This window comes from Salmo salar, chromosome ssa05 (assembly GCF_905237065.1).
Source record: "Salmo salar chromosome ssa05, Ssal_v3.1, whole genome shotgun sequence".
NCBI lineage: Eukaryota > Metazoa > Chordata > Actinopteri > Salmoniformes > Salmonidae > Salmo > Salmo salar.
Genome location: NC_059446.1, coordinates 60,814,438 through 60,826,791, shown reverse-complemented (window position 1 = coordinate 60,826,791; position 12,354 = coordinate 60,814,438). Strand labels below are relative to the sequence as shown.

Sequence of the window (12,354 nt, the reverse complement as noted above, 5' to 3'; positions counted from 1 at the left end):
TCTGGTGTGGATGGACAAAACTAACATGCGGAAGTGGATGTACGAGCGCGCCGGTTACGTCAGATTGCGTCAGTGAAGACATGATGGCGATGCGTTGGCTCACTCTCCAGATGTGTTTGGGTATGTTTTTTTTCAATGAATCTTGCGTTAAATTGAAGATAAACCGGAATTATAGTTACTGGGAGTGGTTGTTATTTCTGAACGTTAACTCAATACTTTATTCCGAAGTTTATTAGTTGTTGCCTATATGATTGCATCATATCCTGTGGAAGCCAATTTTACGCACGTGCTTGTAATGTATGGCCGTAACGTTAGTGTCGTGCATATGCTTTTCTTTCTGTTGAAGAAGGTGTTAAAATAAATAGAAATACAACATTACAATATAGGCTAAATATTAAGATAGGTCTACACTATATTAACCTTTGGAATTGTTTTTGCTACCTGAAAGTGAATGTTTGGGGTGGGGGCAGGGGCGAAAATCTGATATCAACTTTGGAGGGGACAATTACATGACATTTTCTCAAGAGCAATTCCTGAGGGGGACACCAAAAGTAGTGCTGTAACACATAGCCTACATTGTAATATGGTCAATGTATATTGACGAACCAACGAAATAAGGTGTTTGCCGTACTCCTAACTAAAGGTACCCAAAACTACACAACTAATCACAACAGCAATACCATTGCCTTTAACAAATCTTAGTTCAGTCACCAGTTTAAGTTGACAGTGGGGGTATCCATGGCATTTTCCAATTATGTTCCTATTTTGCAAGTCAAAAAAATTTAGAACCTTTCATAATGTTGCCAAACAAAGACTCAACAAACTTACCTGAGACTCCCTGTCTCTGCCAGTCTGTCCCTGCATATCTGTCCCCAACTCTGCTGTCTGTGTGCCATCTGTTGCCTGCTCTGCCTAATGACATCATTGTGAAACATTTCCATTAGAATTTCATTTCTTTCTTATGAACATTTTATCAACTAGTCTTTGAGATATTAGGCTACTAGCGTTCTTACTTTGCGTTTTGGTGTACTGAAAAATACTCTGATGTCCGTCTTTTATTTTTCTGCCATTTTTCTACCCGGCTGGCTGGCTACACACACACACACAGTGTGTAGGTTAATTACAGTAGGAGATGGGCTTCTATCATCTTATCTTTTATCATTCTATTTGGGCTTCGATCTAAAAGGTAGCTAGCAAATGTGAAACGGATTAAAATGACAAGAGTTGACAGCTGTATGAGTTCACCATTTACACAACATATGCTGCAACCTTTTGTAATTTCAATAGTTTGTTTCATATTGGCTGGCTTCCAACAATAGCTGAATTTGCAAAGCTAGCGAGCACCAATTCCGTTTCAGTGGTGTTTGCTATAATCTTTGCTACCCGGGTTAAATAAAGGTGACATAAAATAAATAAATAAATAAAAGTTCCCTTGCGACAATTTAGCTTTTGTAACGAGACCATTAAATATATTTAAGACAATGGTAGAAGAGAGTGTAGTTCTGTTCAGTTTGGACTTCAGTTTATCGCTAACCTTATCACAGGGACTTTGAAGCACTAATTTACATCATCTGCATGCTGATCTTGGAATAAATTGATGATAGCAAAGATTCCATCTTTGATGAGGCCACATAAATGGAATAGGTACTAGCTAGCTTAATAGTTAATATTTGCGCTCTAGCTCTGCATATTCAGCTAGTGTGTGTGCGCGATTGCCTGGATTAACCTCACGTCAGTTACGTTCATTGAGTGCCTTTCAGACAGTAGATACGACGCCTCTGTTACCTTGCCAACTAAGGAACTGGCAGTGGATCAAACCATTGTGAGGCAAAGGGTGGGGGGGTCGCAATCTTTTGAAACTTAAAAACGCGCTATTAAGTGTCTATAATCAGCACAATTGCTTTCATTGCGTATTATTAATATTATCTAAATTACATAGTTATGTTTCAGTGATATATTGGGGGGGACAAATCATATTTTTCCCAGGATGGGGGGGGTCGTGTCCCCCCCCCCCCCCCGTGATTTCCGCCCCTGGGTGGGGGAATTCCCAGCGAATTCCGCGATCAGACTTCCTTAATTAGATTTGGTTTACTCAAAACATTTTGAGTGGGTCGTTGGAGTAATTGTAGCTGTCTGTGTCAGATTAAATAACGTCTCTTATAGTGTATTGGTTATTTCAGTTAAAAGACAATCATGGAAATACACACTTTATTGACAAGTATGTGGGCACCTGCTCATCGAACACCTCATTCCAAAATCATGGCCATTAATATGGAGTTGGTCCCCCTGTTTCTGCTATAGGCTTTCCACAAGATGTTGGAACATTGCTGAGGGGACTTGCTTACATTCAGTCACAAGAGCATTAGTGAGGTCAGGCACTGATGTTAGGGATTAGGCCTGGCTCGCAGTCTGCGTTCCAATTCATCCCAAAGGTGTTAGATGGGGTTGAGCTGCTCTGTGCAGGCCAGCCAAGTTCTTCCACAACGATCTCAACAAACCATTTATTTATGGACCTCGCTTTGTGCACAGAGGCCTTGTCATGCTGAAACAGGAAAGGGCCTTCCCCAAACTGTTGCCACAAATTGTCTAGAATGTTATTGTGTAGCGGTAAGATTTCCCTTCACTGGAACTAAGGAGCCGAGCCCAAACCATGAAAAACAGCCCCAGACCATTATTCCTCCTCCACCAAACTTTACAGTTGGCACTATGCATTGGGGAAGGTAGCGTTCTTTTGGCATCCACCAAACCCAGATTCTTCCGTCAGACTGCCAGATGGCATGTTTCTACTGCTCCAGAGTCCAATGGCGGCGAGCTTTACACAACTCCAGCCGACGCTTGGCATTGCGATCTTAGGCTTGTGTGTGGCTGCTCTGCCACTGAAACCCATTTCATGAAGTGCCTGACGAATAGTTATTGTGCTGACTTTGCTTCCAAAGGCAGTTTGGAACTCGGTAGTGAGTGTTGAAACCGAGGACAGACGATTTTTATGCACTACGTGCGTCTGCGCTCGGCTGTCCCATTCTGTGAGGTTTTGTGGCCTACCACTTTGCGGCTGAGCTGTTGTTGCTCCTAGACGTTTCCAGCACTTACAGTTGAACGTGTCAGCTCTAGCAGGGCAGAAATTTGACGAACTGACTTGTTGGAAAGGTGGCCTCCTATGACGGTGCTACGTTGAAAGTCACTGAGCTCTTCAGTCGGGCTATCCTACTGCCAGTGTTTGTCTATGGAGATTGCATGGCTGTGGGCTCGATTTTATACACCTTTTTGCAACATGTGTGACTGAAATAGCCGAAACCACTAATTTGAAAGGGTGTCCTCATACTTTCGGCCGTGTAGTACAGTTCACTACTGGTACATGGTGATATGTACTTTTTGACCAATAGTTGTTTGTATTTTTGTTTTTTTTCTTCCGTTTTTCTGTTTTGTCCTTTTAACCAATGTATGTTAAAATAAATAGCTTAGATACAATAGTGAAAACAGATAAAAAAGTTCTACAACTGAACATCAAAAATCAACAAAGTGCCTACCCTGACACGAAAAGCTGAGGTATATGAATGGCGCCGGAGAGAATGGCTGCCGTTTTACCGTCTCCTAACCAATTGTGCTATTGTTATTTTTGCGTTTTTTGTAACTTATTTTGTACATAAAGTTTCTGCCACCGTCTCTTATGACCGAAATCAGGACAGCTATTACTCACCTCATATTGAAAGACAATTTTTTCTTTAACGAGTCGGACGAGAGGGATTTCCTCCAGACACCCGACAAGGCCCTCATCCCTGTCATTCGCAGGAAAAAGAGACAGAGATATTGAGAACGAAGATTGGGGTGCCTTGTAAGGATCCGGTGGCGAGTGGGTAATTTGTCTTTACCATCGGTCCTATTAGCCGACGTACAATCATTGGATAATAAAATAGACGAACTACAAGCACGTTTATCCTACCAATAGGACATTAGAAACTGTAATACCTTATGTTTCACTAAGTCGTGGCTGAACGACGACATGAATAACATACAGCTGGCGGGTTATACACAGTATCGGCAGGATAGAACAGTAGCCTCTGATAAGACCATGGGTGGCGGTCCATGTATTTTTGTAAACAACAGCTGGTGCACAATATCTAAGGAAGTCTCGAGGTTTCGCTTGCCTGAGAGTATCTCATGATATGCTGTAGACCACACTATTTACCAAGAGAGTTTTCATCTATATTCTTCGTAGAAGAAGACGGCACTCAATGGCACTAAAACGGCACTCAATGAGCTGTATATGGCCATTAGCCGTATAGGAAATCGCTAATCCAAAGGCGGTGCTCCTATTGGCCGGGAACTTTAATGCAGGGAAACTTAAATCCGTTTTAGCTCATTTCTACCACCATGTTAAATGTGCAACCAGAGAGAAAAAAACTATTGACCACCTTTCCTCCTCACACAGAGACGCATACAAAGCTCTCCCTAGCCCTCCATTTGGCAAATCTGACCATAATTCTATCCTCCTGATTCCTGCTTACAAGCAAAAACTAATGCAGGAAGCACCAGTGAATCGGTCAATAAAAGAGTGGTCAAATTAAGCAGATGCTAAGCTACAGGACTGTTTTGCTAGCACAGACTGGAATATGTTCCGGGATTCTTCCGATGGCAGTGAGGAGTACACCACATCAGTCACTAGCTTCATCAATAAGTGCACCGACGACGTCGTCCCCACAGTGACTGTACGTACATACCCCAACTAGAAGCCATGGATTACAGGCAACATCCGCACTGAGCTAAAGGGTATGGCTGCTGCTTTCATGGAGCAAGACTCTAACCCAGAAGCTTATAAGAAATCCCGCTATGCCCTCCGACAAACTGTCAAACAGGCAAAGCATCAATACAGGACTAAGATCGAATCGTACTACACCGGCTCCGACGCTCGTCGGATATGGCAGGGCTTGCAAACTATTAGACTACAAAGGGAAGCACAGCCACGAGCTGCTCAGTGACCCTAGCCTACCAGTCAAGCTTAATAACTTCTATACTCGCTTCGAGGCAAGTAACACTGAAACATGCACGAGAGCATCAGCTGTTCCGGACGACTGTCATCACGCTCTTTGTAGCCGATGTGAGTTATACCTTTTAAACAGGTCAACATTCACAAGGCCGCAGGGCCAGACGGATTACCAGCCCGTGTACTCCGAGCATGCGCTGACCAACTGACATTTTCAACCTCTCCCTGTGAGTGTAATAACAAAGTTTCAAGCAGACCACCATAGTCCCTGTGCCCAAGAATACGAAGGTAACCTGCCTAAATGACTACCGACTCGTAGCACTCACATCTGTAGCCATGACGTGCTTTGAAAGGCTGGTCATGGCCCACATCAACACCATTATCCCAGAAACCCTAGACCCACTCCAATTTGCATACCGCCCCAACAGATCCACAGATGATGCAATCTCTATTGCACTCCACACTGCCCTTTCCCACCTGGACAAAAGGAACGCCTATGTGAGAATGCTATTCATTGACTACAGCTCATCTTTGAACCCTCAAAGCTCATCACTAAGCTAAGGACCCTGGGACTTAAACACCTCCCTCTGCAACTGGATCCTGGACTTCCTGACGGGCCGCCCCCAGGTGGTAAGGGTAGGTAACACATCCGCTACGCTGATCCTCAACACTGGGGGCCCCTCAGGGGTGCGTGCTCAGTCCCCTCCTGTACTCCCTGTTCAGTCATGGCTGCATGGCCAGGCACGACTCTAACACCATCATTATCATGCTGATGACACAACAGTGGTAGGCCTGATCACCAACAACAATGAGACAGCCTATAGGGAGGACAGAGACCTGACCGTGTGGTGCCAGGACAACAATCTCTTCCTCAACGTGATCAAGACAAAGGAGATGATTGTGGACTACAGGAAAAGGAGGACCGAGTACGCCCCCATTCTCCTCGACGGGGCTGTAGTGGAGCCGTTTGAGAGATTCAAGTTCCTTGGTGTCCACATCAACAACAAACTAGCATGGTCCAAGCACACCAAGACAGTCGTGAAGAGGGCACGGCAAAACCTATTCCCCCTCAGGAGACAGAAAAGATTTGGCATGGGTCCTCAGATACTCAAAGTTCTATAGCTGCACCATCGAGAGCATTCTGACTGGTTACATCACTGCCTGGTATGGCAACTGCTCTGCCTCCGACCGCAAGGCACTACAGAGGGTAGTGCGTACGGCCCAGTACATCACAGGGGGAAACCTTCCTGCCATCCAGGACCTCTATACCAGGCGGTGTCAGAGGAAGGCCCTGAAAATTGTCAAAGACTCCAGCCACCCTTTGAACATTTTAAAGTAGGACAGACATGGGACAGGACAGACATGGAACAGGACAAGAACAGCATCCAAACCAGGTAACACATGACATACGAACATGAATGCAGCAGCGGGGAACAGAGCTGGGGAACTGACAAATATAGGGGCGGTAATGAACAGGTGATTGAGTCCAATAGATTTCTGATGCGCATGACGAGGGAAGGCAGGTGTGCGTAATGCAGGGCAGCCTGGCGCCCCCGATCACCAGGGGGAATGATCTACTCAAAATACTCTAATGTTAAAGTGGAAGAAAATGTGTAACATTTTTTAAAGATGAATGAAAAATAAAACACTCACTTACGTTGATTAGATAGGTATTCACCCCCCTAAATCAATACATGTTAGAAACACCTTTAGCAGCAATTACAGCTGTGAGTCTTTTTGGGTAAGTCTCATAAGAGCTTTGCACACCTGTATTGTGCAATATTGACCATTTATTATTTTCAAATTCTTCAAGCTCTGTCAAGGTTTTGGGGATCATGGCCAGACCAGTAATTTAAGTCTTGCCATAGATTTTCAAGCAGATTTAAGTCAAAACTGTAACTTGTCAACTCGGGGACATTCAGTGTCTTCTTGGTAAACAACTCCAGTGTAGATTTGGCTTTGTGTTGTAGGTTATTGTCCTGCTGAAAGGTGAATTCCTCTGCTAGTGTCTGGTGTAAAGCAGCCTGTGCTTAGCTCCATCCCATTTATTTTCATCCTGAAAAACTCCCCAGTCTTTGCTGATGTCAAGCATACCCATACCACGATGCAGCCACCACCATGCTTGAAAATAAGAAGGCAGTTATTAAATATTTATTCATTTGTAAAAATGTGTAGAATTTTCTTTTCACTTTGACATTATGGAGTACTTTGTGTAGATCAATGTCAAGAAAGTACAATTACATCTATTTCAATCCCTGTATCAATCCCTAATCTGAAACACATCCAAACCAAATTGCAAATGCATCCAACAAGTTTAGAGCCACAAGCTAGTAGTGATTGCGTGCTTGGATTATGGGACCAAATACTAAACTTTTGACTACTTTATGAGAATCTTTAGGGGTGTCAAATTTTTACCCCTACCTTTTTGACAAAAAAATTGAATTACTTGTTAAACAAAATCTATTTCTCTGAGGTTAATGTTAGCGAATATGCTCTCCTAACCTGCTACAAAAATCACTTCTGGTCGTAGCTGTATCGAAGCGGTGTGAAGTGTGTCACTATTCGGTGCCATACCATGTGATCTGACCAACTGGATTTTAACTTTGTTTTTAAGTGAGTCGTGTGACATGACCAAAAAACTGTTAGTCTGCTGACCTTGAAGAGATTTTCCGGAGGATTGAAAAAGACCTTGTTATTTTTTAAGCCTCCCGTTTTGGACTCGGTGTCAATATTACTTATACCGGCATAATAAATCTACAGTCCTCTCCCAGCGGAAAAAGGCACAATCTTTACATTTTAACCAGCCATTATTTCATTTTGGGCTCCCGAGTGGCGCAGCGGTTTAAGGCACTGCATCTCAGTGCTTGAGGCGACACTACAGACACCCTGGTTCAAGGCTGTATCAGAACTGGCTGTGATTGAGAGTCCCATAGGGCGGCGCACAATTGGTCCAGTGTCGTCCGGTGTAGGCCGTCATTGTAAATAAGAATTTGTTCTTAACGGACTTGCCTAGATAAATAAAATAGTGTGTGAGATCTATGTGCTCATTCCTGTCATGTAGTGAATGCACACTCTGAAACAAGTTGGATGAGTGGCTGCATGCATTATTTTGATTACAGCAAAAATGCAACAATACATCCTATCAAACCCAAGCATCAGAAGTTAAAAAGCATCCGAAATCTATTAGACCTCGGTAGTAGTTGTGTTTCTCCCTTTCAATGGATTTCTCTGCAAACCAGAAAATGTTGTGCTAAAGATGGTGTTGTAGCCACACAAATACATTAGAAGATAATTGTCAACCCAATCAGAAACACTATGCTGACAACCTTTAGCTCCTAAATGGTGTTGCTGGTGAATCTTGGAATATATTGCACAATAGGCTTTTTGAATTCCTGAGCTGACTAGGTGAAAAATCTGTTGAAATTCCCTTTAGCAAGGTACTTAACCCTAATTGCGCCTGTAAGTCGCTCTGGATAAGAATGTCTGCTAAATGACTAAAATGTAAATGTTCAAACAGGTATTCCATGATATGGGGATATAATCCAACACTGCAGTTGATTGCCAGTGATCATCATTCATCATGTAGGCAAATGGTATACACTACCAGTCAAAAGTTTTAGAACACCTACTTATTCAAGGGTTTTTCTTTATTTTGTACTATTTTCTACATTGTAGAATAATAGTGAAGACATCAAAACTATGAAATAACACATATGGAATTATGTGTAGTAACCAAACAAGTGTTAAACAAATCAAAATATATTTGAGATTCTTCAAATAGACACCCTTTGCCTTGAAGACAGCTTTGCACAGTCTTGGCATTCTCTCAACCAGCTTCACCTGGAATGCTTTTCCAACAGTGTTGAAGGAGTTCCCACATTTGCTGAGCACTTGTTGGCTGCTTTTCCTTCACTCTACGGTCCGACTCATCCCAAACCATCTCAATTTGGTTGAGGTCGGGGGATTGTGGAGGCCAGGTCATCTGATGCAGCACTCCATCTCTCTACTCCTTGGTAAAATATCCCTAACACAGCCTGGAGGTGTGTTGGGTCATTGTCCTGTCGACTGACCTTCATGTCTTAAAGTAATGATGGACTGTCATTTCTCTTTACATATTTGAGCTGTTCTTGCCATAATATGGACTTAGCCCTATTTGGTAAAAGACCATCTTCTGTATACCCCCTACCTTGTCACAACACAACTGATTGTCTCAAACACATTAAGAAGGAAAGAAATTCCACAAATTAACTTTTAGAAGGCACACCTGTTAATTGAAATGCATTCCAGGTGGTTACCTCATGAAGGTGGTTGAGAGAATGCCAAAAGGGTGCAAAGCTGTCTTCAAGGCAAAGGGTGTCTATTTGAAGAATCTAAAATCTATTTTGATTTGTTTAACACTTTTTTGGTTACTACACATGATTCCATATGTGTTATTTCATAGTTTTGATGTCTTCACTGTTATTCTACAGAAAATAGTACAAAATAAAGAGAAACCCTTGAATAAGTATGTGTTCTAAAACTTTTGACTGGTAGTGTATATAACCAATACATGACTTTCGAGGAGTAGGACAGTTGATACAAACCTATAACTAACTATAACTTTTCTAATATATGAAATTATATTATCACATTCGCTTGCTCGTTTGCCATACTAGTCTGATGAGACCATATAGCAACTACGGGAACTAACCTGAAACAACCAAACGGATGGACAATGTTGATTGACATGTGGAATTATGTCCAATGAGGTTGCAAAGTTAAAGTGAGAGGCGGGATTAGGTATTGTCCAATGAGGTTGCGGGGTGAGCCCAACATGAACGCCAGAGTTTTTAAAATGTATTCTCTTTGACCAAACCCGAGAACATTGATGTGATGACGTTATACACAGTGGTGCACAGTTTTCAGGAACTCATTTTCGCTCGTGAGAGCTAATTTCAAAACTATTGTTTTTATAATTTCAGCCATTCTGGAAAATGTCTTTTAAAGCTTAGCTTTAGGGCTCTAACTCAAGTTTTAGGTCTCAGGAAAGGTCATCACACTATTGTGACCACATCCATTAAACTGACACTCTCCCTAGTATACTTCATAATACAGTGGATTTAGGTTGAAATCCTTTCTTGGTGTTAAATGGATTCCCAATCCCACTCATCCTTTTCATTGTTCACATTTCAGTCTCAGTGTCCGCAGCCCCTCTAGAGGATATTCAAATTGCCTACATATGTCAGGAGGGTAATGTCACACTTGAAGCACCGTTTAAAGAATTGGATACCCAATGTGAGGAGAGCTGGACCATTGGCAAAGAGGTAAACTATTGCATATATGCTTATGACAAGTAGATACAATGTGAAGTCAGGCATTTTCTATTACATTTATTATTTTTTCACATCTCACCATTGATAGTATCATCAACAGTATGCAGATGGGCAGGGGCCATTTTAATTTAGACATGACTTGTGATAAGATATTTTTCTTTCTGCAGCCCATTGCCATTTATAAAAACGACAGGGGTAAAGTAAAGACAAAGGAATACATTCCTCCATGCAAGGACGTGTTCTTTGGAAAAGTCATCCTTAGTAAATGTGCCAGTGTCACATTAACTATTGGTTGCACCAAGGTAGGTCAACTTTATGAATACAATTCACCTTCCTTTCCTCTGTTAGTGTCTGCCAAGTACCAACGTAGTACAAAAAAAAATTATATTCACCCCTTCATTTTTTATAAAACAGGATGGGTTATATGACGAGACCAGGATCCACTTCTTAGGTATGGTTTCCCCTGAAGTTATTGGTGTATTACACAACACATTGATATAACTATTAAGCATTGTTGTCATCATCATTGCTCATATCACTCTTTTTGCTACTTAGGGACAAACGCTATCGCTGCCACCGCAAACGCTCAAATTGCTCATTATGGTAAATTCTGCTTTTTTTAGACCATGCATTACATTTTGATTGTACTATTATCAAAATAAAATATACGTTACAACTGCAGATGATTCATTTCTAGTTTTGTTGCCACAGGGAAATTATTGTTCTTTTAATTTTATTACAATGAGAGATTTTGAAATGAGTGTTAGACAATCAGCATTTTTCAAATAATGCAAGTAATTAATTTAACAACTATTTTCTTCTTTTTAAAATTTTAGGACTTTGGGCATTGGTGATGCTTTTGGTCTTTTTGATCGTACTTTAAATGTAATCTGAAGGAAGCTGAAGCAAGGTGACTCCAACGATGTTGGTCTCACCCAGATGACACCCCTTGACATCGATCCAGCCGATAAAGAACAGTTAGGCCCACTTTTTCAAAGTTAATCTACTATAAGCATGATGTAATTAATCTAAGGGAAACGTATGACTTCTACAGCTTTAGTTGTATGGTTTTTGTCTCATTACTGTCTTCTACGCAACGTTACTTTCTTACCTTTTTTTATGACCACCCAATTTTTTTTACCTGTACAGAACATAGTAAAACTCAACCAAGTAAACCAGTATGATGGGTGAAGTTCACATCTTTTTTACCTAAGAGAGGAAGAAAGAAAGACATTGTGTTTTGTTTTAAATGAAAATTCAACAGAACATTTCTCGCTGCTGGCTACATGCAGGGCCATGTAGCCAGAGTTATTTATTAAATATTTATTAAGCTATGTATTACCTAGTGAATATAAAATGCAAGTATGAATGTACAATTAGCTAGGAAAACAAGCTGTGAACTTGTTCGTTACAATAAATGCATTATTACATTGCCATCTCTCCCTTGGACAATTTAAGGCACGCAATGGTTGTGCTTCATCAAGATGCTTTGGAACCAGTGCCACATTTTAAGAATATATATTTTAAACTAGTCTTATATAGGTACTCCTACTCACCCCTAGATCAGACAATAAGTTTAGAGACAAGTGACTCGATTGATTTCACCAGAGAGATGATATGTACAATAGTGTTTAACACTTGGTAATAATAATACTTCTTACCTCCCTCCAGTCCACAAAACCAAACACTTTTATATGAACTGACAACCATCATTTTACACACATTAAGAGGAGCCCTTTTGAACACGAGCAGCGTTAAACATTTTAATAAGGTTGATTATCTTGTGTTGATTTCATGCATGTGTACTTTCGTAGCATAGTTGTATACCATAATGTTTAGCATGCTTTTGATGAGATAATCACCCATTTTCATGCTCTGCTCATTTTCTAATTTGTCCTGTGATGTGCTGGTGATGCATTAAAAATAATTGTCTCCAAACATTGTGACGCTTTTGTATCAGGGTTCTGATTGCCAACACATGTACACAAAAGTACAAATGTTAACAACACGTGTGTGATATACTTGAGTTTACAGGGCTATGTTTCCGCCTTGTAATGTGTT

The 12,354-nt window shown here is 41.2% G+C and overlaps 1 protein-coding gene across 1 annotated transcript; it reads left to right on the top strand.

Annotated features, from left to right (window-relative positions):
- The first annotated feature begins 16 nt into the window (after window positions 1-16).
- LOC106605365 (uncharacterized) lies at window positions 17-12,291 on the top strand. The gene is made up of 6 exons (XM_014200895.2): window positions 17-120; window positions 10,154-10,284; window positions 10,461-10,595; window positions 10,708-10,744; window positions 10,849-10,896; window positions 11,130-12,291. Exons 1-6 carry the CDS (start codon window positions 81-83, stop codon window positions 11,174-11,176), a joined length of 438 nt encoding a protein of 145 aa, XP_014056370.2. The 5' UTR covers window positions 17-80; the 3' UTR covers window positions 11,177-12,291.
- The last annotated feature ends 63 nt before the right edge of the window (window positions 12,292-12,354 follow it).